The sequence below is a fragment of the Tursiops truncatus genome, chromosome 5 (genome assembly GCF_011762595.2).
Source record: "Tursiops truncatus isolate mTurTru1 chromosome 5, mTurTru1.mat.Y, whole genome shotgun sequence".
NCBI classification, from domain to species: Eukaryota; Metazoa; Chordata; class Mammalia; order Artiodactyla; family Delphinidae; genus Tursiops; species Tursiops truncatus.
In genome coordinates, this window is record NC_047038.1 from 36278813 (window position 1) to 36305067 (window position 26255).

The following is a 26255-nucleotide window of genomic DNA, read 5'->3' on the forward strand; positions in this document are numbered from 1 at the left end:
TTTTAATAATACGCACTGTTAGTTTTATGTTTATAGCTATACTTTTATACACCATATTTGTTGAAAAGTATATATTGTAATAAACTATGTTTATACATAAAAAATACTTTACTATAATGTGTTTTATATATCATAATAAACTATTTTTAAGTTACTTTGAAATATAGGTTGAAGACTTACATTTTCTTGTTTTGAGAGAATCTTCTGGTATAATTCATCATCCGTCTTCTTTTTAGGAAGAAGGTCAAGGAGGCACATTTTAAAAATCTGAATAAACATCTATTGCCAAAAAGGGAAACATAACAAAGAGAAAGGTTTCAACAATGGTATTTCTCTTCCCTCCTTTTTCTCCTACCTCCTTCTTTCTCTCTCCCCCAACTGCCCACACACTTTTTGCTCTAGGAAAAGACCTCAGATTAAAAGTCATGACAATGGCCTGTAATGGACTGCATTTTCATGAAGCCTCTAAAGAAAAATGCTTCATTTCTTCTGCACATATCTATGAGGAGCCCACTCTGTGGGAAGCCCCCACTTTCCCCGTTTCCATGAGTCAAGAAAACAGACGAGGCGAAGGGGGGTTGCTTCTTTGTGGAAAGAATCAGAGAGATGGTTGTACAGAAATGGGATGTGTAAAGTCATCTACTCCAACCCCCTGTCTCAATGGATGGACATGGACCCAAGAAGGGTCCTCCATAGGCAGGGACACCCTGGCAAGTCCAAGGGTGCTGTGTCCACAATTGGTTTAATCATTCACCTATTGCTGGACATCTGAGTATTTCCAGTTTGGGGCTATTACAAATAAAGCTGCTATGGACATTCACATACAGGTTTTTGACTGCACATATGTGTTTCTGAGATGAATGTCCAAGACTGCAACTGCTGGGTCTCCTGGTAATTGTATATTTCGTTTTATGAGAAATCACCTGTCTTCCAGAGTGGCATTTTATATTCCCACCAGCAATGTATGAGTGATCCAGTTTCATTACAACCCCACAAGCATTTGGTGGCGTTGTTATTTTTATTTTTGTCATTCTGATAGGTGTGTAGTCATATCTCATGTGGTTTTAATTTGCATTTCCCTAATGGCTTAATGATGTTGAACATCTTTTCATGTGCTTTTGTGTGTGTTTCCTTGCCAGCCGTATATTCTTTTCGGTGAAATAATCTGTTCATGTCTTTTGCCCATTTTCTAATCGGATTGTTTACTTATTTCTTTTTCTTTTTCTATTATTATTATTATTTTTTAACATCTTTATTGGAGTATAATTGCTTTACAATGGTGTGTTAGTTTCTGCTTTATAACAAAGTGAATCGGCTATATATATGCATATATCCCCATATCTCCTCCCTCTTCAGTCTCCCTCCCACCCTCCCTATCCCACCCCTCTAGGTGGTCACAAAGCACCCAGCTGATCTCCCTGTGCTACTCGGCTGCTTCCCGCTAGCTATCTATTTTACATTTGGTAGTATATATAAGTCCGTAGCACTCTCTCATTTCATCCCAGCTTTCCCTGCCCCCTCCCCATGTCCTCAAGTCCATTCTCTACGTCTGCATCTTTATTCCTGTCCTGCCCCTAGGTTCTTCAGGACAGTTTTTTTTTTTTTTCTTTTAGATTCCATATATATGTGTTAGCACATGGTATTTGTTTTTCTCTTTCTGACTTAACTTCACTCTGTATGACAGACTCTAGGATTGAGGTTTGAGAGTTCCTCATATATTCTAGGTACTAGTCCTTTTTTAGAATGTGGCTTGCAAAATATTGCCTCAGTCTTTTCATCTTCTTAACACGATTTTTTGCAGAGCAGAAGTTTTTTATTTTGATGAGTTTCAATTTGTTTTCCGTTTTATGGGCCACACTTTTGGTGTTAATCTAAGAACTCTTTCCTTAGATCCCAAAGATTTTCCCCTTTGTTTTTTTTTTCTAAAAGATTCATAGTTTTATATTCTACATTTAAGTACATGATCCATTTTAAGTTAGTTTTTGTATGAGGTATGAGGTTTAGCTTGAGGTTCATTTTGTTTTGCTTATGGATGTCCAACTGCATGATTTAATGAAAAGCTTATCATTCCTCCACTGAACTCCATTTGCACCTCTGTCAAAGGTCAGTTAGACATATTTGTGTAGTAAGGCGCTTTTTTTTTTTTTGAAGAATAATTGACATAACCAGCTTTGTTCTTTCTCAAGACTGCTTTGGCTATTTGGGGTCTTGTGGGTTCATACAAATTTTAGGATTGTTTGTTCTATTTGAAACATGCCATTCAGATTTTGATAGGGATTGCATTGAATCTGTAGATTACTTTGGGTAAGACAGACATTTTAACAATACTAATTCTTTCAACCCATGAGCATGGAATACCTTTCCATTTATTTGTGGCTTCTTTGATTTCTTCCATCAATGTCAAGTTTTCAGTGTACAAGTTTTTCACCTCCTCAGCTAAATTTATTCCTAGGTCTTTTATTCTTTTTGATTGAATTGTAAATGGGATTGTTTTCCCAATTTCTCTTTCTGATAGTTTGTTTTTAGTGTATAGAAACAACAGATTTTTGTACATTGTACCCTGTAACTTGACTGAATTTATCAGTTCTAACAGGTTTTGTCCAGTCTTTTCTATGTATAAAATCATGTCTTCTGAAAACACTGACAGCTTTACTTCTTCCTTTCCATTTTGGATGCCTTTTATTTCTTTTCCTTGCCTAACTGCTCTGGATAGTAATTCCAATATTATGTTGAATAAAGGTGGCGAGAGTGGGCATCCTTGTATTGTTCTTGATCTTAGAGGAAAAGCTTTCAGCTTTTCACTGTTGAGTATGATGTTAGTTGCAGGTTTGTCATATAAGGACTTTTATTATGTTGAGGTACATTCTCTCTATACCTACTTTGTTGAGTTTTTATCACAAATGCATGTTGAATTTTGTTAAATGCTTTTTCTGTTTTGAGATGGTATGATTTCTATCTTTCATTTTGTTAATGTGGTATATCATGTTGACTGATTTGTGCATGTTGACCATTCTTGCATTCCTGGAATAAATCCCACTTAATTATGGTATATGATCATTTTAATCTGTTGCTGAATTTGGTTTGCTAATATTTTGTTGAGGATTTTTGCATCTATGTTTATCTGAGATATTCGCCTGTAATTTTCTTCTTTTTTTTTCTGGCATCCTTGTCTGGTTTTGGTATCAGGAAAATGCTGGCCTAGTGAAATGAGTTTGGAAGCATTCCCTACTCTTCAATTTTTTGTAAGAGTTTGAGAAGGATAGGTATTAAATCTTCTTTAAGTGTTGGTAGAATTTACCAGTGAAGCCATCTGGTCCTGTACTTTTGTCTGTCGGGAAGTTTTTGCATACTGATTCAATCCTCTTACTAGTAATCAGTTTATTCAGATTTTCTCTTTTCGTGATTCCATCTTGGAAGAGTCCATGTTTCTAGGAATTTATCCATTTCTTCTTGGTTGTCCAATCGTTGGCACGTAATTGTTCATAGTAGTCTCTTATGATCCTTTGTATTTCTGTGGTATCAGTTGTAACTGCTCTTTCATTTCAGATTTTATTTATTTGAGCCCATTCGCTTCTTTTATTGGTGAAGCTAGTTAAAAGTTTGTCAGTTCTGTTTATCTTTTCAAAGAACCAGCCACTGTTTCATTGACCTGTTCTATGCTTTTTTTAAAGTCTATTTCATTTATTTCTGCTCTGATCTTTATTCTCCCTTCTTCTGCTAACTTTGGGCTTGGTTTTTTCTTCTTTTTCTAGTTCCTTAGGTGTAAAATTGGATTGTTTTTCTGAGATTTTTCTTGTTTTTTTTGAGGTAGGCCTGTATGGCTATGAACTTCCCTCTAGAAACTGCTTTTGCTGCATCCCATAGATTTTGGTAAATTACATTTCCACTTTTATTTGTCTCAAGGCATTTTGTGATTTCTCCTTTGATTTATTCATTGACCCATTGGCTGTTCAGTAGCACATTGTTTAATATTCACATATTTGTGATTTTTCCAGTTTTCTTCCTGTACAGGTATCCCTCGTTTTATTGAACTGTGCTTTATTGCACTTTGCAGATATTTCATTTTTTATAAATTGAAGGTTTGTAGCAACCATGTGTTGAGCAAGTCTATCGGCATCATTTTTCCAACAGCATTTTCTCACTTTGTGTTTCTGTGTAACATTTTGGTAATTCTTGCAATATTTCAAACCCTTCACCAGCAAAAGGATTACAGTTTGCTGTAGGCTCAGATAATGGTTAGCATTTTTAAACAACGAAGTATTTTTTAATTAAGGTATGTACATTGTTCTCATAGACATAATGCCATTGCACACTTAATAGACTACAGTATAAACATAACTTTCATATGCACTGGGAAACCAAAAATTCATGTGACTCACTTTATTGTGATATTTGCTTTATTGCAGTCATCTGGAACTGAACCCACAATATCTCCAAGGTATGCCTGTAATTGATGTCTAGTTTCATACCATTGTGGTTGGAAAAGATGCTTGATGTGATTTTGATCTTAAATTTATTGGGGCTTGTTTTGTGACTTAACATATCATCTATTCTGGAGAATGTTCCATGTGCACTTGAGAAGAGTGTGAATTCTGCTGCTTTTGGATGAAATATTCTGTTTATATATATTAAGACTATGTGGTCTAATGCGTACTGTAAGGTTGACGTTTCCTCACTGAATTTCTGTCTGGATGATCAATGCATTGATGTAAATGGGATATTAAAGCCCCCTGCTATAATTGTATTGTTGTCAGTTTCTCCCTTTAGATCTGTTAATATTTGCTTTAGATGTTTAGTTGCCCCTATATTGGACGCATAAATATTTACAAATGTTATATCCTCTTGTTGCACTGACCCCTTTATCATTATATAATCCCCTTCTTTTTCTTTTATTACAATCTTTATTTTAAAGACTACTTTTTTCTCATGTAAGTATAGCTATACCAGCTTTCTTTTGCTTTCCATTTGCATGGAACATCTTTTTCCATGTCTTCACCTTCAGTCCATGTGTGTACTTGTGTACATATACCTTTAATGAGTCTCTTGTAGGCAGTATATAGCTGGGTCTTGTTTTTTTAATCCATTCAGTCACTCTATGTCTTTTGATTAAAGAATTTAGTACTTTTACATTTAAAGTAATTATTGATAGGTATGTACTTATTGCCATTTTGTTAATTGTTTTCTGGCTGTTTTGTTGTTACTTTCTGTTCCTTTCTTTTACTCTTGCTCTCTTCCCTTGTGGTTTGATGACTTTCTTTAGTGTTTTGCTTAGATTCTTTTCTTACTATCTTTTGTGTATCTAATATAGGTTTTTGTTTTGTGGGTACCATGATGCTCATATAATATTTATATATTTAACAGTATATTTTAAGTTGATAGCAAATTAAGTTTGAGTGCAATCTAAAACTCTACATTTCCCACCCACCCTCTGCTCCTGGCACACACATATTATGCTTCTTGATGTCACATTTTACATCTTTTTATTTTGTGTTTCTGTGATTATTATAGTTATAGTTTTACTGCTTTTGTCTTTCAATCTTCATACCAACTTTATAAGTGATTAATTAACTACCTTTACTATATAATTACCTTTACTAGTAAGATTTTTACTTTTGTATGCTTTCTTGTTACTAATTAATGCTCTTTCTTCTCAGGTTAAAGAAGTCCCTTTAACAATTCTTGTAAGGTTGCTTTAGTGGTGATAATCTCCTTTAGCTTTGGCTTGTCTGGAAAACCCTTTATCTCTCCAATTCTAAACAATAACCTTGCTGGGTAGAGTATTCTTGATTGGAAGTTTTTGCCTCTCAGCATTTTAAATATATCGTGGCACTCCTTCTGGCCTGCAAAGTTTCTGCTGAAAAATCTGCTTATTGTCTTTTGGGGGTTCCCTTGTAGTTAACAAGTTGTTTTTTAATCTTGTTGCCCTAAGATTCTCTCTTTAACTTTTGACTTTTAAATCTTAATGTATCTTGGTGTGGATCTTTTTGGGTTCATCTTTTTTGGAACTCTCTGGGCTTTCTGGATCTGGATGTCTGTTTCCTTCCCCTGGTTAGGAAAGTTTCAGCCATTATTTCTTTAAATATGTTTCCTGCCCCTCTCTCTCTTCTCCTTCTGGGACCCCTGGTATTGCGAACATTATTTCATGTGATATTGTCCCATAGGTCCCTTAAGCTATCCTCACTTTTTAAAATTCTGTTTTCCTTTTGCTGTTCTGCTTGGGTGCCCTGTCTTCTAGACCACTGATTTTTTCTTCTGCTTCACCTAGTCTACTGTTAAACCCCCTAGTGTATTTTTCAGTTCAGTTATTGTATACTTTGGCTCTGTGACTTCTGTTTGGTACTTATATTTTCTATCTCTTTTTTGAAGTTCTCACTCTGTTCATCCATTCTTCTCCCGAGTTTGATGAGCATTCTATGACCATTATTTGAACTCTTTAATCAGGTAAATTACTTATCTCCTTTTCATTAAGGCTTTTTTCCTGACGTTTTATCTTGTTCTTTTGTTTGAACATATTGCTCTGTTTCCTCATTTTGATTGACTGTGTTGGTTTCTATGTATTAGGCAAAACAGCTACCTCTCCCAGTCTTGAAGAAGTGGACTTGTAAAAGATGAACTTTATCTTTCAACCTTGCCCTAGCTCATGGTTGTCTCTCAAACCTTTGTGATTATCTAAGCAGCCTAATATATTCTTTTTCATTCTTTTTTTTTTTAAATTAATTAATTTATTTTTGGCTGTGTTGGGTCTTCATTGCTGCACGCGGGCTTTCTCTGGTTGCAGTGAGCAGGGGCTACTCTTCGTTGCGGTGAGTGGGCTTCTCATTGCGGTGGCTTCTCTTGTTGTGGAGCATGGGCTCTAGGCGTGTGGGCTTCAGTAGTTGTGGCTCACGGGCTTAGTTGCTCCGCAGCAGCCTAATTTATTCTTGATGGGTCCCACTTGTTGAGGGTATGCCAAGAGTGTTAGTCATGAAGGAGATGTTCACCAGTTTTTAGGTCTTTTTCAGAGGGATCTATTTCATACGTAGCTATAGATTCAGTGTGTCCATGGGAGGAGGTGAGAACAGGATCTTCCTACGCAGTCATCTTGGACTGCCCCCATGGTAAGACACTTTTAAATGCACGGGTGAGCAAATGCTTTTCTCCAAATGTCCACAAAGTAAATATTTTGGGGTTTGCAGGCCAAACTATCTCTTTGCAACTACTGAACTCTGCTGTTACAGCACGAAGGCAGCCATAGGTGATGTGTAAAAGAATAGTATGGCCAGATTGGCCCAAGGGCCATAGTTTATGATCCTTGTTTTAAGGTTTGTTAAACACTCTTCTGTGCCAGGCTAATATATCTATTACCTCAAATGATCATCACAGTGGGAGGTTGGTACAATATTCCCCATTTTACAGATGAGGAACTCTCAGTTGAGAAATCTGGACAACTGGCCTCATGTCACAAGGGACATCCATGAGGGACAGACCCAGAACTCTTCACCAACCTTCATTATGCTTGCCAATGCTAATAAGCTCTAAAAAGACAAAAATTGTCTTGACTTTCCAACCACTGAAGTCTGAGGCTATGTACAGTAACATTCTTTTCTCAAGATGTTAATCTCAAACCTATTTTCTTTTTGACCCCAAACTGAATCAGTAACGTTTACAGGTCTTGTCCCATTCCTTTGAATTGTAAACACTTTTTAATTTGGAATAATTATGGACTTAGAGGAAGATGAAAAACAGTACAGAGTTCTGTGCGCTTTGTCCCCAGGGGTGACATCTTACATCACTGTGGTACAATATCAAACCTGAAAATGGACATAGGTCCAATACAGTTAACTACAGACCTTACTCAGTTTTCACCCATTTTTACATGCACTCATTTGTGCGTATATGTGTGCGTGTGGATCTATGCAATTTTTCCCCATGTATTGCCACAATCAAGATAGAGAATTTTCCAGCACCAGGAGAAATCCGCTAGTCCTAGTGCTCCTCTGATATTAGCCACCCCGCTCCCACATCCCCTGATCTATTTTCTTTTCTGCCATTCTGCTTTTAAAGGTTACCACTTCCTAGACAAGCCCAGCACCAGTGTCTTCCTCCTCAAGGGCCACCAGAGAGCTCTAAGCTTCTTGGCTGCATGGTGGTCACATCTGGTCTGAGTCACTTCTGAATCCTGACCTGTGACAGTGGATCTCTACCAGAGAGATGAAATTTGAAGTCTTTGTGTAACATGGTTCCCTCCTGTTCCCCATGTTTCTCTAGGTCTTACACACAATGAAGACATGCCCTGCAGTGAATGGAAGGCCATGCTTAGAAAGCAGCTCTCCCAGGGTGGCGACGGTGTCAACCAGACACATTTCCATTGAGCACCTACTATGTGTAGGGCACTGTTCTGGGCTCTGAGGATACACAGACCTTGGACTCAGACAAACCTCATTTGGGTTCTGACTCTGCAGTTTACCAGCTGTGTGATCGTGGGCAACTGACTAGACCTCTCTGAGACTCAGGTTCCTCATGAGTGGAACAGCACTGAGGTTTCAATGAGATCAGACATTTAAAGTGTTTAGCCTAGCAGAGTTTCAGTGCTTCATAAATGATGCTGTGATGACGCAGATCACACAGCCCAACAGAGCCCAGAACTTTGCCTACAGAGAACTTTCAAAGTGGGACTTCACTTCTAGTAATTCCATGGAGTAAAAGCTGGAAGTATATTATTTTCACACCTTTCCTAAAGTGGCCCAGAGAGGGGAAGTGACTTACAAAAAGTCACACAGCTCTTAAGTGTCAAAGGGTGGATTAGAACCCAAGTTTCTAATTCCTAATCTGGTGCTCCTGGAACTTTCCCAGGTTCCAGCTTAAGTATCTCCCTCCAGGGAAGCCTGACCACCTCCCTGAAGCCTACACACCCTCAGGTCCTCTCTTACATGCCCTCATGGTACTCCATCATTCGCTTTGTCATACTTTTTGCCTCTGTGCATTTTGTGCAGTCCATTGACTGCCATCTCTCTCCTGGACAGTGGGCTCCATAAAGGCAGGGGCTGTCCCCAGTATTGTGTCCAGAAGGGCGGGGAGGCTGCCCACAGATGAGTGACAGTGAATGCTCTCTTCATGACAGTAGGCTGCTTCCCTGTGGGCATTTGCTGGCTGCTCCAGGGGCGAGGGGCCAGGACCACGTCACTCACCAGCTGGATGGGGCTCTGAGCACAGAAACAATCACCCTCCAGGGAGCACAGCCTTTGAGAAAATCGCCAGGGCCACCTGCCCCCAAGCAGAACCAGGTGTGGCTAAGTGAAAGCAGCCTGCAGCTGCAGGTGGGCTCGTGCCTCATGTCCATGAGCCTCTGCACAGGGGTCTGTGGGGCTGTAGGAACAGGCTCGATTTCTGGAATCCTAGGATGATTTATGGTTTCAAATACTGGCACCTGTTTACGAGGCCCGTTCTGCTCACACAGAGCAAAATTTCTTTCTGTTGCATCCTCAACTTAATATTCTTTTATTTCTCCTGTTTACAATGAAGCACCTGCGGGCATATCTTTGTCTGTCTGTCACTCTCTCCATCTACCCCTCCCTTTCTCTTCCCAACAGGCCTTCTCTCTCCTCCCTTCTCTCTGTAGGTCTCCTCCCTCATTCAGTCATTCAGAGGATGTGTCTCATGGAGAAATAATTCTTTTTTTAAATTTTTTTCATTTTCATTATTTATCTTTGGCTGTGTTGGCTCTTCGTTGCTGCGCGCAGGCTTTCTCTAGTTGCGGCGAGCGGGGGCTACTCTTCGTTGCGGTGCACAGGTTTCTCACTGTGATGGCTTCCCTTGTTGCAGAGCATGGGCTCTAGGTGCACAGACTTCAGTAGTTGTGGCACGCAGGCTCAGTAGTTGTGGCTCACGGGCTCTAGAGAGCAGGCTCAGTAGTTGTGGTGCACAGGCTTAGTTGCTCCGCAGCATGTGGGATCTTCCTGGTGCAGGGATCGAACCCGTGTCTCCTGCATTGGCAGGCGGATTCTTAACCACTGCGCCACCAGGGAAGCCCGAAATCATTCTTTTTCTTTTTTAAACCCCAGTGGCCTTGCTGCCTGGCTAACCCATGGAGGCTCTGCAGCTACAGTGGGACGCATCCCTCTGACTTTCTGTGACCTGGATCCAGTGTGGACCCATGTGCATCTGGCAGGGACCAATCTTGTTTCCTCCGTGGCTCTGACTTCTCCTTCCTTCACTCGGAGAATGCACACCCATACGAAGGTACTCAACTTCCCATCTCAGCCCCAACTTAGAACTTTATGACTTAGGGCCAGTCTCCACTCTGTGCCTCAGTTTCCCCATCTGTAAAGTGGACATAAGGATGGCACCCACCTCGCCAGGTTGTGTGAGCTTTAAAATAACCACCTGTGTAACACCCCCAGGACCTAGTACATAGTGAGCACTCATAAACCTTATGATCCCTATTATCATTCCGCTAAAAATTCTGTGCTCTTTGGTCTCCATCAGGAGGTGTGCGCAGAGAGTAGGTACCCAGCTTTCTGCTTTTAACCCCAGTGGCACTGGGTAAGGTAAATCCTGCTTCCCGTCTGCAGGCACGAATTGCTTTTCCATTTTGCGGTCGGACGCCTAACCCTGCTCTGCCTTCCCCTGTGGCGGCTCCACTGTCACCGACACCCGTTTCCCAAGGGTCTCCGGGACTCCATGCACACGGAGAGCCTGTCTCCCGGGTCTCGAGTCCTCTACCTACCATGTGCTTCTCCTGCCTCAGCGCCGTGTCCAGATGCAGCAGGTCTTTCAAGTGAAGGTTGTAGATACACAAGTCGAGGTCCACGCTGCAAAGTCCAAAGAGAAACAGAAGAGACTTTCAGAGTATTTGATGTGGGGGGTAAGGTTACCGAGTTATCAGTGCATCCCTGCAGGATAAGCCATGGTGCATCCTGACTCCAGATTTTAAATTCTGCGGCACGCAGAGATTGCTCACAGCCACCCCAGGTGCACGAGGAGCAATCCAAGTAGCCTCTGAAAGCCACCTGTGACTAGAAGGCAACGGCTCCCCGAGACATCAAAGACAGGACACAGGAAGAGACGGAAGGTGAGAGATGAAAAAGAGCACGCCCCCCCAGGCCCCCCCCCCGGCATTTTCATGTCTAGTGTCACGTGTCATCCTTCCTTTCTGCCATCATGTACACATTCTCACAGCCATTTACAGATGAGGAAACTGACTCAGGAAATCAAGGGTCAGAGAAATCAAGTCGTGGTCACGTGGTCACGGGGGCAGATAACTGACAGTGTGAAGATAAAGGCCTTTGACCTTTTCTCCGACATAGGCAAATGCATCTTAAATGACTACACTCCCACCTGAACTGTTCAAGTCCTCTTTGTCCGAATGGGAAGAAACACCCCTTCCCAGCCAGGCAGGGGAGCCAAGAAGGCTGCAATTAAACGAAGTCCCTCCTTCCCGGGTCCACCTTCAGAGTCAACACCAAGCTCAGAGTTCTGAGCCCACTCTTTGCACAGCCCTGAGCCAGGCCATGCCTGGTTCAAATCACCCAGGGCTCCTTGGACTCACGGAAATTCAGATCTGAGAGAGGCCTGAGGACTGACGTGCAAACCTGCTGACTAGTTTTTTGAGCACCTACTGGGTGCCAAGCCTTACTCTGGGCTGGACAGTTTGGCGATTTAGAGCATGGGCTGCAAGATAAGGTGGTGGGGTCACACCAGGCTCCAACACTCACCTGCTGCGTGACCTTGGGCAAGTCACTCTGCCTCTCTGTGTCTCATTTTATTCTTTGAAAATGAGGGCAATATTAGCATCTACTATACAACCTTAACAACATAGGGCTGTTAAGAGGAATTAATTCATTGACTGATTAATACTTGCTCATCACTGTGCCTGTCCCAGGCTCCCACTGGGTGGTCGTGCACAGCTGTGAATAAGACAGACCTTCTCCTCGTGCTCAAAAGAGAATTAATCCCTGCAAAGTGCTTACTATTTTGTACACAGAAGACATTTAACCAGTGCTAGCTGCTGCTATGCAGTGCACGGGGCAGGTCAGTGATTAAAGGAGGTCCCCTCTGTCTCTCCCCAGGGCTCAGGCCTGGCTCCCTGACCCCCATGCTGGCCAACAGCACACATTCAGCTCCAGCTCTGACACTGGGTCACTGTGTGTCCATGGCTGAGTCCTTAACCTCTCTGGGCCTCCACTTCCTCCACTGAGCATGATACAGCCTATCAGTCTGCATCCTCCATCCCACCCCCTCCTCACCTCTCGCAGGTCAGTGCCTCGGGGAAGCTGCTCGCCCCCAGGAAGGTGCGACCGAGGAACCTGTCGTCACTGGCGGCCGAGTGCACGCTGGACGAGGAGCTGCAGTCGTCCTTCTCAGCCTGGCTCAGGCTCCCCAGGCTGCTGGAAGGCGATGCCTCCACGGGCTGGTTCGGCAAGACTGCCTGCTTTAAGGTTTCATGGAGAGATGGGTTGGAGGAACCGTCGGCCAGAGGCTGGGGCAGGAAAGAAAGCGTACTCTCAATCCACATGACCCCTCATGAGTGTTTCCGTAATTCCGCCAGTGACACACGCGGTGGCTCCCAGGAAGGCCAAGCCGGGACAGGCAGGGAGGGTATGAGCGGACACCGTGGAGCTTCTGCCCCAGGGGCACGGCCACGGCCCTAGGGGCCTTCGTCACAGCTCTTGTCACATCATTTGTCCCCAAAGCCCAGCCCCTCTGCACCAGGCTCCTCCCCTCCAGCTATTAGCCTGGGTCTGTTCCCCGATGGCCCACCTGTACCCACCCTCGGCCGCCAGCTCTGGCCTCCCCAGCAGCCCGCCTGCCCTGCCCCACCTCTCTGGCTGCTGACCCAGACCCCAGGCCCGCTCTGTCCACTGACCTGCCCTCGGATAGACTCAAAGCCCCTTAACGAGGAACTCAAGCCCCTTGCACTGCCATGACCACATGAGGTCATAGCCTAGTGCCTGGCACAGCCAGAGAGCTCAGCAAATGTCAGCCATCCCTATGTCCAGCTTCGTCTCCTGCTGCCCCCAGAGGTGCATGCCCAGGTAGCACTGAGCTGGTGGCCAGCTCCAACCCTCACTATCATTTCATGCTTCTGAGCCTTTCCAGACTCTTGTCCCCCTGCCTGAAACACCCCTAACTCACTGTCTGCTGGGCTGAAGCATCCCTCCCTCCAGACACAGACCCCTGAATCTTCCTACCCTGATCCCCGGGCCTGGCCCACACCGGGTTCCACAGGACCCTGGTCATTTCTGTCCTGCCTGCTATCACACGCCATCCTGCAATGTCCGCCAGGCTGGGAGGGCCTCCAGGGTGAGGACAGTGCTCTCCTGACCACTGGATAATCACCAGTGCCCACCACAGAGCCTGCCTGGCACGGGTGCTGATGACGAATGAATGTCCCAGTTCTGGGAGTTTTGCACCTTCCCGCACCCACCAGATGGTGAAGGAAGTGGTTCCCAATGTGTGTTCCGGGGAGCAGTCCCATGAACTATAACCAGTTACTGCTCACGGTGAGGGTCCCACAGAAAAATTAGTTTGGGAAAGTCTGCATGAACAAGGTAGAATCATTTCTTTGGTACAGGAATTCTCAGAGCCTTCGATAGGCTCTGGCTGTCCTCAAAAGCAAATAATAATTTAAAAAACGGAACACGTACTGAGTGCGCAGACATCACACACTGTTCTAAGCCCTATGCCTAATTCCCTATCTCATCCTCAAGACAACTGGGTGAGGCAGGAGGGCCCTTTACCCCCATTTTATTGATGAAGAAACTGAGGTCCTGAGAAGTCAGGAAATGGCCAAGAGTAAACGGCTGAGATAGGAGCTGGGTTTGAGTCTGTCCTCTTTATCTCCAGGAGAGCAGGCAGCACTTTCCTCCACTTACTTGACCAGGGAACTATTTTTTTCGTGGAGCATCCCATAGGCCGAGGCCTCCTTGAAACATCAAGGAATATGCTGCTCTCTGCAAAACTCCCAGCCACAGGTGTGAACTCCTGGCTCCAGGTGTAAGACCTGAGGGTACGACTCTTGCCCTGCCACTTCCTGCAGTATGACCTTGAGCAGATCATTAACCTCTCCTGGCCTCAGTTTCCTCATGCATAAAGTGGAGAGAACAATATTATTTACCTTCTAGGAATGTTGCAAGGAATACTGAAATGTGTACTGTATGACAATGCTTAGCACTGTGCCAGCCCCGCAGTAAATGTTCAGCATCAGCTGCTGGCATTAGTCCCAGGGTCTGTAAGGATTAATGTCAGTAACTTGTTAGTATTTGTACTAGTGTTAAAAGGTCAGGGCAGATGCTGCCCTACTGTGCTGTCACCTGGTGTCCCTGTGGATACCTTGCTGTATATACCACGGGCATACCCTGTCCCTGACAACACTGTCATGAAATGGACTAACCCTAAAGTTATGCTCCATTACACAGCCACAAAATCATCTCTATTAAAATGACTTGCCATAAAATCCTCAAAAAGGACCCCAAATTGCACATTGAATCCCCCTTCTCCTACCCCAATCTCTAGCACATTACTGGTTAATTGCATTTCTAAGACGGAGCTCAGGACTCTCACCCGGAACTTCTGATTGATGGGATAGACGACTTTTGCCTTCAGTGCAAACGCTGTGATATTGCCCTTGAAAGACGGCTCACATTCCTGGGAAGGAAAAAAAACAAACGGCATATGGGGGCTTTCAGCAAAATGAAGGACAAACCACCAAGAGTTTCCAAAATGCCACATCCCGTGTGTAACAGTGGCCTCGGGAAGGGCCCATAATAAGTACATTTAGTGCTCACTTGCTAGAGGGATGGATGGAGGGATGGAAGGTTGGATGGATGGATGGATGGAAGGATGGATGGATGGATGGATGGATGGATGGATGAATGGATGGATAGATAGACATATGAATGGATGGACAGATGGACAGATGAATGGGCAGGTGGATGGATGGATAGATGGGTGTAGGGATGGGTGTGGGAGGGGTAGATGTACAGATGGGTGGGTGGGCGAACGGACCAAAGTTAAATAGCACATTCTTCATTTAATTCCAAGCGGTCAGCTTTGGAAGAAGTAAGGATTTAAATAACTTGACAACACCAAAAGGTTTCCTAAAACTTGTGAACCACTTTTTGGTGGAATAAGGAAGCATATATTTTTAGCATTGCCAGGTGTATAAGCACTTACGTGTGGCAATATGCATGCAAGGCTTTTGATTAGACCCTTAAATGAAAAGTAGTGGTTGGGGCTTCCCTGGTGGCGCAGTGGTTGAGAGTCCGCCTGCCGGTGCAGGGGACACGGGTTCGTGCCCCGGTCCGGGAAGATCCCACATGCCGCAGAGCGGCTGGGCCCGTGAGCCATGGCCGCTGAGCCTGCGCGTCCGGAGCCTGTGCTCCGCAACGGGAGAGGCCACAACAGTGAGAGGCCCGCGTAACGCAAAACAAACAAACAAACAAAAAATAGTGGTTGGACAGGTCTTTTCACTTTTCTGAGCCTCAGTGTTCCTAGGCAGTAAGCAGGTAGCGCATCTGCCCCCAGGGACGGTGTGGATAAAGCTCCCAGCAGAGCTGCTGGAACACAGCAGAAGTGAGGCGATGGACAGCTTAAGTCACGGTAGTGAAGAGCCACCAACAAACACTGCGCAGGGATCATCTCCCCACCCGCAGCTGGATGGACTGACTCGTGCCTGCTCCACACGACATAGAAAGGCCCCACATCCTTTCCATATCGCTCTCCTGTCAGGGTCGCCCCCGCACTTTGCACGGTCGGTGCTGAACAAATGCTTGGCCACAACCAGCGGGTGAATGAAGTTGAGCGGGCAGCAGTTCAGGAACCCGGCACTCCAGGCCGGGAGGAATCTCTACTCAGCAATTCTGAACTGGCTGGCAGGTGAAAACTGCATCCACATCGATTCCAATGCTTTGCAACTAAATCTTAAAAAAAACAACTCCATAACCAATGACTGATTTCTGATTGCTGAGTTCTCCTTGGAATTACATATCCTATCACGAGGAAAGCAGAAGAATTTATGGCTTCCTCACGTTGTGTGACGTTGAAACAGCACCTGACAGAGCCCGTGACGTGGCCCGTATACATCTCCTGAGAGGGTGACGCCGTGTGCCCTTCTGAGCAGGGCAGGGGGGGAAGCTCTGGGGCAAGGGCCCCAGTTCTTGTCATGTCTATCTCTCTCTTCGGACTCGCAAAAACAGATTTAGATGACAAGAATGGGGAAAGACCACCAACATGTGGTCCTTAAACTTAAGGACCATTCATATGTCCATCTATCCATCCTTAAACTTCCAAGGATCCTGCCATTTCCCAGATGGGGAAGATGACACAGAGAGGTTGAGCTGTGCGCCCAAGGTGACACAGCTATTAAATGTCAGAATCAGGATTTGAATCAAATTCCCTGGCTCCAGAGTCCCTCCTCTTCAGCTGACACCATCCATCTCCTTCGACATGACACAAATGAGAACAAGAGGAAAAGCCATGCTTCACCACACCCCAGGGACACAAGTTGGATCCTGAGATACTGGTCGCTCCCATATCTACCACATCCAATCGACCACAAATCCCACCAACTTCACCTCCTAAACATCTCTCAAATCCACAGCCCTGGCCCAAGCCACCATTATATTTACCCCAAGGGGCAGCAACAGCCTCTTCCCTGGCTCCCCATCCATGTATTGAGGGCCTACTATGTGCTGGCATTTGACGCGTGTTTGCTCATTTCCTTATCACACGACAGTCAGCTTGGGGAGGTTGGTGCTAAAACCCTTCCTGGCTTTCCTTGGATCCGAGGGAGCAGGGCAAGGTCCGTCCCCAGCTCCCAGCAGCCAGTCCCACTCTCTTAGCTGGGGGACTGGTACAACAGCAAAGCATGGCAGTAAGACCAAAAAGGCTGACTTCAAAACGGGTGACATAATCTGCGGGGCCCCGTGCAAAATGAAAACAGCGGCAGGGCAGGTGGGTCTTAGTCAAAATGATTAAGAATTTCAAGACAGCAGAGTCCAGAAACTGGCGGGGGGCGGGGGGAGAAGGGGGCGTGGTGACTGGGCACGGGGTCTGTGTGACCATAGGGCATGTCCACCTATGAAGCCGGCCCTGGCTGATGGTCCAGTGGAAACACACTTTTTCAAGGAACGATGCACAAGCAGAAAGAGCACTGTGCATTTTTTTTTTTTTTTTTTTGCGATACGCGGGCCTCTCACTGTTGTGGCCTCTCCCGCTGCGGAGCACAGGCTCAGGCTCAGCGGCCATGGCTCACGGGCCCAGCCACTCCGCGGCATGTGGATCTTCCCGGACCGGGGCACGAACCCGTGTCCCCTGCATCGGCAGGCGGACTCTCAACGACTGCGCCACCAGGGAAGCCTGCACTGCGCATTTTTAAACTCCTTCCAAACAAAGGTGAAAAGAAAGGACGGAATGAAAGGGGTAGAAAATGAGAGGAAGGCTTGGTCTCTGCCTTCCAGGAGTGCATCTTCTAAAGAGGAGACACCAAACATTGCATTTCAGGGGAAAAACATAATATAGGAAGCAAAGAATATAGACACAGGGGTCCACCTGAGATGGACAGAAGCAGAACCTGGGAACCGGGAGCCTGGGCTGTTTTCAGTTTTTCACGGCTCTTCTTATTAAGTTCAGAAGTCCTCCAAAGTCTGATCATCTCCCCAACCACAGCAACACAATTATTCAGAAAATTGGCCGTAGTGCAAATTTACAGTGTAATACTTCTTCAACTGAACCAGTGCGATTATTCTGAAAATTAGCTAAAACATAATTGTAGGAAAAGAAAAGCCATTTCACTCTCTGACAAAAGGTGCTCTTTGCGGCAAATGCACAAATACCTCCAGAGGGGAGGTATGCACCCTCCCTCCTCCACAGCCAAAGGACAGGAGGAGGCTGGGGAGTAGCATGCCTCAGAGCCTTCTGGAATTTTGTTTGTTTGTGGCTAACGTGAGCTATTTATCAAAACAGAGTTCATGCAAGGAGTGCCGTGGACCCCACATGCCTTGGTTTTCTGGGCATTGGAGGATGTCAGAGTTACAGCTCAACTGGCCCTGTCAAAATCAGTCCTGTCCTCATTCCTTGACAAGCTCAGCCTGCAGAGGGCAGGGGCATTTTGGCAAAGCCGGTCACTGGAACGGGCAGACCTTTAACTTAACTCTTGGCAATTATTAGCTTGATAATGGGCATCGGCGAGGCACAGCTAATGGTTAACAGGTAAAACATTACTAGGTGGAAGAAATGGGTTAGATAGACTTCTGGGGACGTGGAGAGACTTGGCTCCCTGGCAAAGACTGACTCATTCTGTGGTAGGACTGTTCACAGGGTTGATTCATGGGTGACCCTGTGGGGCCGCCACCACTACTGTCAACACAAAACTGAGAACCCTGAGGCTCAGAGAGGTTATTTCTCTTGCCCAACATCACACAGCACACAGGTGGCAGAGCTGGGCCTGGGGTCCAGGATTCTGGATCCCAAAGCCAACGTTGTTTGTATCATATCTGAGGCTGCCCTCTCTGTGAGAAGGGTTTTTTTTTTTTTCAGATAGGTTTATTGAGATATAATTTATGCAACTGAACCATGTAAATTGAATACTTTTTGGTATATTTACAGATATGTGCAACCATTACCACAGTCAGTGTTAGAACATTTTTATCATCTCAGTAGGAAACCTGTACCCTTTAGCTATTACCCCTACCCCTTCCATTCCCCGCCCCACCCTAAGCGACCACCAGTCTACTTTTGGTGTCTGTAAGTTTACCTGTTCTGGACATTTCAGATGAATGGAATCCTATAACATGTGGTCCTTTGTGACTGGCTTCTTTCAGTTAGCGTACTATTTTCAAGTTTCAGTCATGTTGTTTTTGTGGCTGAACAGTATTCCATTGTATGGAAGGACCACATTCTGTTCATTCATTCCTCAGCTGATGGACATTTGGGCTTCCACGTTTTGGCTATTGTGATTAGGGCTGTCAGGAACATTTGTGCACATGTTTTTGCGTGGACGTATGTTTCATTGCTGTGAGCAGGGTTTTAATCCTATGGGGTGAGGGGAACAGAGGCATAGGGATAGATGAGGGAGAGAGAGAAACTAAGACAGGGAGACATCACAAAGCTACACTGTCACACTCTCACACACAGGCCCACAGAGATGCACATGGAGAGAGATACACAAAAACAGAGATGGACATGCAGCGAGATGCACTGATACACACATAGACAGACACACATGGAAAGACAAGCACCTGGAAACAGAGAGGCTGGGAGTGTGAGCTCAAGACACACAGCACAGACAAGGAAGGGAGGACTCATCTCCGGGAGCAGCCAGGCACTCTCTCTTCCTCTCCAGCTCCCCACGCCTCAGCCCTGGGAGGGCAGCTGATTGCTCCACGGGATCTGGCCCAGCGTGGGGAAGGGAAGCCCTGTCTCCAGAACCCCTGGGAAGTACAGACAGGGGGGTGACTCGAGCACTGAATTTTCAGCTTAATTAGAAGCTTTTCCTATTCATTTCCAACTTTTTGGTGAAATTTGTTTTAGAATACCCAACGCACTTTCCTTGATTGGTAAGCAGAAGCTGCAGAACATGACTGAGTGTCAGAGGCTGCGGGGTGTGGGGAAGCAGCCCTCCCGGGCAGGAGCTGAACACCCCCAGGCCCAAATGTCAGCTACGTGACTGAGGACAGTGACCTGGCTCCACGAGCCTCAGTTTCCCCATCTGGAAAATGGGCAAATAAACAAGGTCTACATCATGGGGTGCTGAGAAGATTGCATGAGAGAATTCACACGAGTGTTTACAGGACTCAAAAATGACACGTGAAAATGCCTGGAATTCAGTAGATGCTAAATAAGAAACTTGGTTCCAATCTTTCCCCTTTTCCCAGCACCTCTCTCTCTCTCTCTCTCTCTCTCTCTCTCCCCCTACCTACCTACCTAGATGTCTATATTCACCTTTGGGCAATTGAGGCTGGAGTCAAATGGGCAAATGACTGGAGTCTGGTCCTTTCTAGGGACCAGGAAGTGACTAGAAAGAACACATCTTTGGAAGAAACGCCCTCTCCATCCATGGAGCTTATGCAGGAAGTGATGCCCTATGGGCTGATTCAGGCTGGATGGAGCGGGGAGAGGAGCAACGAGGAAGGTACAGGGAGCACCCATCTTTTAACATCTCCATCAGAGGCCCAAAACTCCCACTCCTAGATATTTACTTAAAAGAAATAAAACAAAATGAAAACAAACAAACTTACACACAAACATTCACAGAAGCCTTGTTCAGAACAGCCAAGCACTGGAAAACAACCCACACTGTGACACATCCCCATAGTAGGCTGAGCAATTAATAGGGACAAGTGCAACGACGACCTGGACCAGCAGGCACAGGAAAGCATGTGATTGTATTCATGTAAAATTCTAGAACAGCAAAACCAATCATGGCGATGGAAATCACAGCAGTGGCTGCCTATGAAAGGGGCACTAGAGAACTTCCCGGAGTAAAGGAACGTTCCCGATTGGGGTGTTGGTTACAGGGGTGTATACACTTGTCACTCATTAAACTGTAAGCTTAAAATTTGTGCATTTTTTCTATGTAAATTATACCTCAAAAAGAAGCCTACTGGGACATGAGATCTGTTGGGGCTCCTCTGGATGAAATCCAGGTAGGGCACGGGACACCCAGCGTGAGTCTCTTCCAATGCACCCCAAATACCCAGCTTACGTTCAGAGCCTCCTCATCCTTTGAAGTCAGTGCTTCTCTCTTCCTCCTCCTGGATGGGGAGCCGGTTTCCGACGGCGTCTGAACGTTAGGTTCCAAATTCTTGAGCAGACTCTGAGAGTCATCTTTCTAAAATCCAAAGGTGGGGGTGGGGGGAACACATTGAAATTGGTCAGCCTAGTGCCCCTGTGACATTAGCCATCTACTCCCCACCCCCAGCCATCACAGCTGCTCATCTCTGCTCCGGGCCTGGCCCTCTGTGTGCAGTGCTTCTCTCCACCTGGAGTCAGGTCCACATCCTTCAAGACTGTCCAGGTGTCACCCTCCTGACAAGCCCCAAAGCCCCATCTCAGCATGTCCTCAGGACCTGGAGGCAATACTTGGATCAAAGCTCATTCCAGGGCTTCCTTGGTGGTGCAGTGGTTAAGAATCCGCCTGCCAATTCAGGGGACATGGGTTCGAGCCCCGGGCCAGGAAGATCTCACATGCCGCAGAGCAACTAAGCCCGTGTGCCACAACTACTATAGCCTGCACTCTAGAGCCCGCGAGCCACAACTACTGAGCCCGCCAGCCACAACTACTGAGCCCTCATGCCACAACTACTGAAGCCCGTGCATTGCAACGAAGAGTAGTCCCTGCTCACTGCAACTAGAGAAAGCCCGCATGCAGCAACGAAGACCCAACGCAGCCAAAAGTAAATCAGTTAATTAATTAATTAATTTTTAAAAAGCTCATTCCATTGTTTTTCTGAGTTGGTCCCCACTTCCCCAGCTCCTGTAGCCTGTGAGCTCCTTGGGGTGGGGTAACCGCTTAACATGGAGAATGACACATAAATATTAAAATTCCTGTTACTTCCTATAATGTGATTGGATAATTTTTAAGACAATATCTTAGGTAACCTTAAACTATAGAATGGTTTCTGTTGTGAGCTACAGTTTATGCTCATTATTTGTGGATTCTGTATTTGCAAATTTGCCTACTTGGTAAATTTATTTGTAATCCCCCAAACCTACACTTGGGGTGCACTTGCGGTCCTTCCTGGACACGAGCAGAAATGTGAAAAATGTGAATTGCCCGATGTGCGGTTTCCAAATGAGACTGAACAAGGCCACACTCTACTTTCTGTCTGAGCTCATACTGCAAACAAGTGTCCTTTCTATGTTCTATTTAGTACCATTCTTTTTTAGCATTTTTGTTGGTGATTTTGTTGAAAATGACCCCTAAGTGCTGTCTAGTGTTTCTAAGGACAAGAAGACTGTGATGTGCCTTATGGAGAAAATGTATGTATGAGATTCCCTTTGTTCAGGCATGAGTTATAGTGCTATCGGCTGTGAGTTCAAGGTTAATGAATCAGCCATGTTAAATGAGGCATCTTTAAACAGAAACACACATAAACACACGTATTGATTGGTTAATGAAAATATTGTGACCAGGATCTTGTAGAAACAAAACCCTGCGTCTCCCCTGGGAGCAATGCTTCAGTATTTGCTAATCCTATGTTTGCACTGATTTTATAGAACATAATTATCTACTGTATTGAAAATCCTATTATGCCAGAGACACTTATCAAGCCTCTCTTTGACCACTGGCTGCTCATAGATATAATCTTGAACCGAGGTTATATCACCAGTTTGTCATTGAGTTAGTAACCAACTATTATAGAGCATCTACTCAGTGACAAGCCTTAATCTAGTCACTGGGAATAGAGTAATGAACAAAACAAACAAAGCTGCTGCCTTCATGGAGTTTACATTCTAGTGACAGAAGAGAGACATAAGCAAACAAAGAAATAAATATATAGTGTGTTGGAGGCGTAAGTGCTATAGGGAAAATCAATGGAGGATGGGGGAATGGTGAGTGATGGGAGGGGAAGGCCTCTTGGACAAGGTGGCATTTGAAAAGAAACTTGATGGAAGTGAGAGAGCAAGCCATTCAGATATCACAGGGACAAGCATTTCAGGGTAAGGGCACAGCAAGTGCAAAGGCCCTGAGGCACAAGCGTGCTCAGCATGCCCAGGGAAGCCCATGTGTCTGGAGCAGTTGGGGGTGGGGTAGGCAAGGTTAGATGAAGCCAGAGATTTGGGGGTTGTTTGTTTAGCAGCCATAGCTGACCAGCACAAGGCTTCTGCAGGGAAGGACCCGGTCCAATCACTGTACAGTAAAGACTCCAGGAGAAAAACCTCAGTCACCCAAGAAAGAGTATCAGATTTTTTGCTCCCCAATTAAAAATGGCCTGGGGATCAAGGGTCACCAGCCATTTCAGGACAGATTCTAATATGAAAGACAAACCCCAAAACAAACAAAAGGAAAAAGCAGGCAGGAAATAGACACTGCATGGGGAAAAGAAAACTAAAAACAAACACTTATAATATCCTCAGAGAGATAAGAGAAGATTTTACAGTCACAAAATAAGAACAGGCTAGTAAAAACATAGAATATTCTGAGGACAAAAAGAACTCTTGAAAATTACGAATATGAAAAACTCAGTACAAGTATAAAGTTGAGAAAAGTCTCCCAAAAAACAGCATAAAGAGATCAAAAATAGGAGAGAAGGAAGATAATTAGAGGCCCAATTTAATCAAAAACTGATAGGAGTTCCTGAAAGAAGCACCAGAACATAGAGGAAGAAAAGAGTCATTAAAGACATCAAGAAAATGAACTTCTAGATTGAAAGGGCCTTCTGAAAGCACAGCACAATAAGTAGCATTCGATTTCCACCAAGACCCATCCTGGTGCATTTCACATACTGGGAGTAAAGAAAAGATCCTTTAAGATTCTATTGAGGAACAGAAGGAAAAAGAGATACCATGCAAAATATCAAGGATCAGAATACAACCTGATTTCTCAACATCAACAATGGAAATTGAAAGACAAATGGAGAAAATGCCTTCAAAATTCTGGGGGGAAATTATTTCCAAGCTGGAATTCTATCACTTAACTACTCTAACCAAATTAAGTATAAAGATAGAAAAAAGATATTTTCAGACATAGAAATTCTCAAAAGAACTTCCACCTATCCTTTTCTCAGAAAGCTACTGGAAGATGTGCTCCACCCAAATGAGGAAATTAGCCAATAAAGGCAGTGCAGGAGATCCTGAAAGAGAGTCCAACCCAGGAAAGAGGTGAAGAAGTTCCAGCATGATGGCCCCAAGAGGTGCCAATGGTGACAGCAAAAGCCTACAGCAGATGTTTCTCGAACTTTAAGAATAAAGAGACCATGGGAGGGCTTGTTAAACACAGCTTGCTGGACCCACCTCCAGAGATTCTCATCGGTAAATCTGGGGTGGGGCCCAAGAACTGGCATTTCTAACAAGCTCCCAGGTGACGCTGATGAGATTGCTCTGGTTCACTATGAGAGCAGCAACGGTCTAGAGGCAACCGGCTCATATTGGAGAGTTCAGAAGCTTTCTGGGAGAGAAGTTTTCCTAGAAGATAAAACTGATCAAATACCTAATGTATTCAAATGTCTTAAAAGAAAATGTAGACAAATGGGGGAAAGTTTACTGTTAAACAGATGATAAGTACACAGAGTCTAAGCAAATGAAAAAAACGGGTAATTATTCATTTCAGGGAAAACAAAGTATTGTGCAAAAAAGGAAAGTAATCCTAAGTACAGCGGATCCTTGGTTGACAGTGAATTATGTTTACAGAATTGTAATAGCGAAAACACCAAATACTGATTTCACCAAAATTACCCCATAACCACATAGGGAGGTGGTGACGGTGGATGGGGAGGGTGGAAATAGGAAGGAGGGGAGAAGAGAGCTAAATCACTGCGCACTTCCTCAGTGGGAAGTCAAGCAGCCATGTCAGCAGGTTATTTAGAAGTAAATGACCAAGATGGCCAGCTGAACAAGAGTCGAATGTGATGGCTTCTGAAAAGTGGGAAATGGTTGCAAATGAACGTTTTAAATTATGTGAATGTGTAACTTTGATGCAAAAAAAAAAGTTTTAATGATGAAATAAATAAAACTAATAAACAAAATAAAACAGAAACCACAAAGGGAAAGGGGTGCAAGACAGAATTATGAGCTGGGTGACCTGGACCACAGGAGGAGAACAGAGTACCCGGGACCCAAGAGGGAGGAAGTGTCTGATCCAGCCTGAGGTTGGGAACACTTCCCTACATGGTTTTCTTTCTGGGTCCTGAAGGATGGGTGGGACAAGAGGCAAGGAACAGATGTGCAGAAGTGCAGCGACATCTGGGAATCAAGGGGATTCTGGGTGGCTGGATGCATGGGCGCCCATGTCCCAGGGAAGGTCAGTCACCTTATATACCATGCAAGGAAACTGGATGTGATCTTGTTCAGGTAACCAGGAGCCACTGGAGGTTTTTAACTAGGACAGTCATATTGCTTCTATTTTAGAAATAGAAACTAGAGGCGGGAGACGGAGGAAAGGAGGACACTTAGAAAGGAGTGCTACAAAGGTCACATCCAAACATCAGAAAATCCAATCAGCCCTACCCTTGAGCCAGAGCCCCCTCCATAGCTACAAACCTGGTCTGAGCCACGACCACCCTCAACTGGACTAGTGCAGCTGTGACCGACCAGCTGTGGAAACCCAGACAGCTTGGTGAGTCTCTGTCAGCCTCGGCTTACTCAGCTGCGAAATGGGCTGCTCTATGGTCTGAATGCTTGTGTCCCTTTCCCTCTCAGTTAATGTGTTGAAATTCTAACCCCCAAGGTGATGGTATTTGGAGGTGGGGCCTTTGGGAGGTGATTAGGTCATGAGGGTGGAGCCCCCCCTGAATGGGATTAGTGCCCTGATAAAAGAGGACCCAGCAGCTCCCCTGTCCCTTCTGCTCTATGAGGACACAGCGAGAAGTCAGTCATCTGCAACCTGGAAGAGGACCTTAGCCAGAACCCAACCATGCTGGCACCCTGATCTTGGACTCTCGGCCTCCAGAACTGTGAGAAATAAGTTTGTGTTGTTTATCAGCTACCCAGCTGATGGTATTTATGTTATAGCAGCCCAGACTAAGACAGATACCAACTGCCACCTTACCAGGTAGCGGATGACTAAACACTCTGACTTAGGGGTTCAGACAGACTGCAGTTGAAGTCCAGCCACTGTTTATTCATCATGTGACCCCAGACAGAGAACAACCTTGCAGAGCCTAGATGTCCTCACCTGGAAAGTGAGGCTGACAGTCCCCCCCACTCAAAGGCTTGGAGTGAGAATATAGAAACAAATGCCCGCAAACTCCTGGCAAGGGGCCCGGCACCCAGGAAAGGCTCTGACGTGTTATTTCCCTCTTCACACAAGGAGCCAGTGTCTCTTAATCACCAGCGGGATGTGACAATCTCAAACTTACCTACGAGCATCTTGCACTATGTTAATTTCAACTTTTATCACCACTTTGCAGCACGACACACCCCTGAATTCCCCTGCCATGTGAGATGCTTACATCTGCTGGATGCATCCCCTTCTTGTGTGGGCCAGGAATGGGGGAACAAAACCACACCACCTTATCTCAGATCCCACCAGATTTCATCCCTCAAAGAGGTCAAAGCTGCAGGAACCTAAGACAGCGATCATACCACCAGTGATGGAATCCCTGCTGCATGCCCGA

The 26255-nt window shown here is 45.1% G+C and overlaps 1 protein-coding gene across 8 annotated transcripts in view; it reads right to left on the reverse strand.

Moving 5' to 3' along the window:
• EVC (EvC ciliary complex subunit 1) overlaps window positions 1-26255 on the reverse strand; it is an 84005-nt gene that overhangs the window by 56402 nt on the left and 1348 nt on the right. For all 8 annotated transcript variants that reach the window (XR_012331930.1, XR_012331929.1, XM_073805035.1 and 5 more), the window contains exons 2-6: window positions 20684-20809; window positions 14542-14625; window positions 12225-12457; window positions 10706-10790; window positions 181-279 (exon numbers count right to left, since the gene is read on the reverse strand). Coding sequence is in view for 6 of the 8 variants with exons in the window: in XM_073805035.1 (XP_073661136.1) it covers window positions 181-279; window positions 10706-10790; window positions 12225-12457; window positions 14542-14625; window positions 20684-20809 (627 nt within the window). In the remaining 2 variants the exon portion in view is untranslated. The remainder of the gene's footprint in view (window positions 1-180; window positions 280-10705; window positions 10791-12224; window positions 12458-14541; window positions 14626-20683; window positions 20810-26255) is intronic.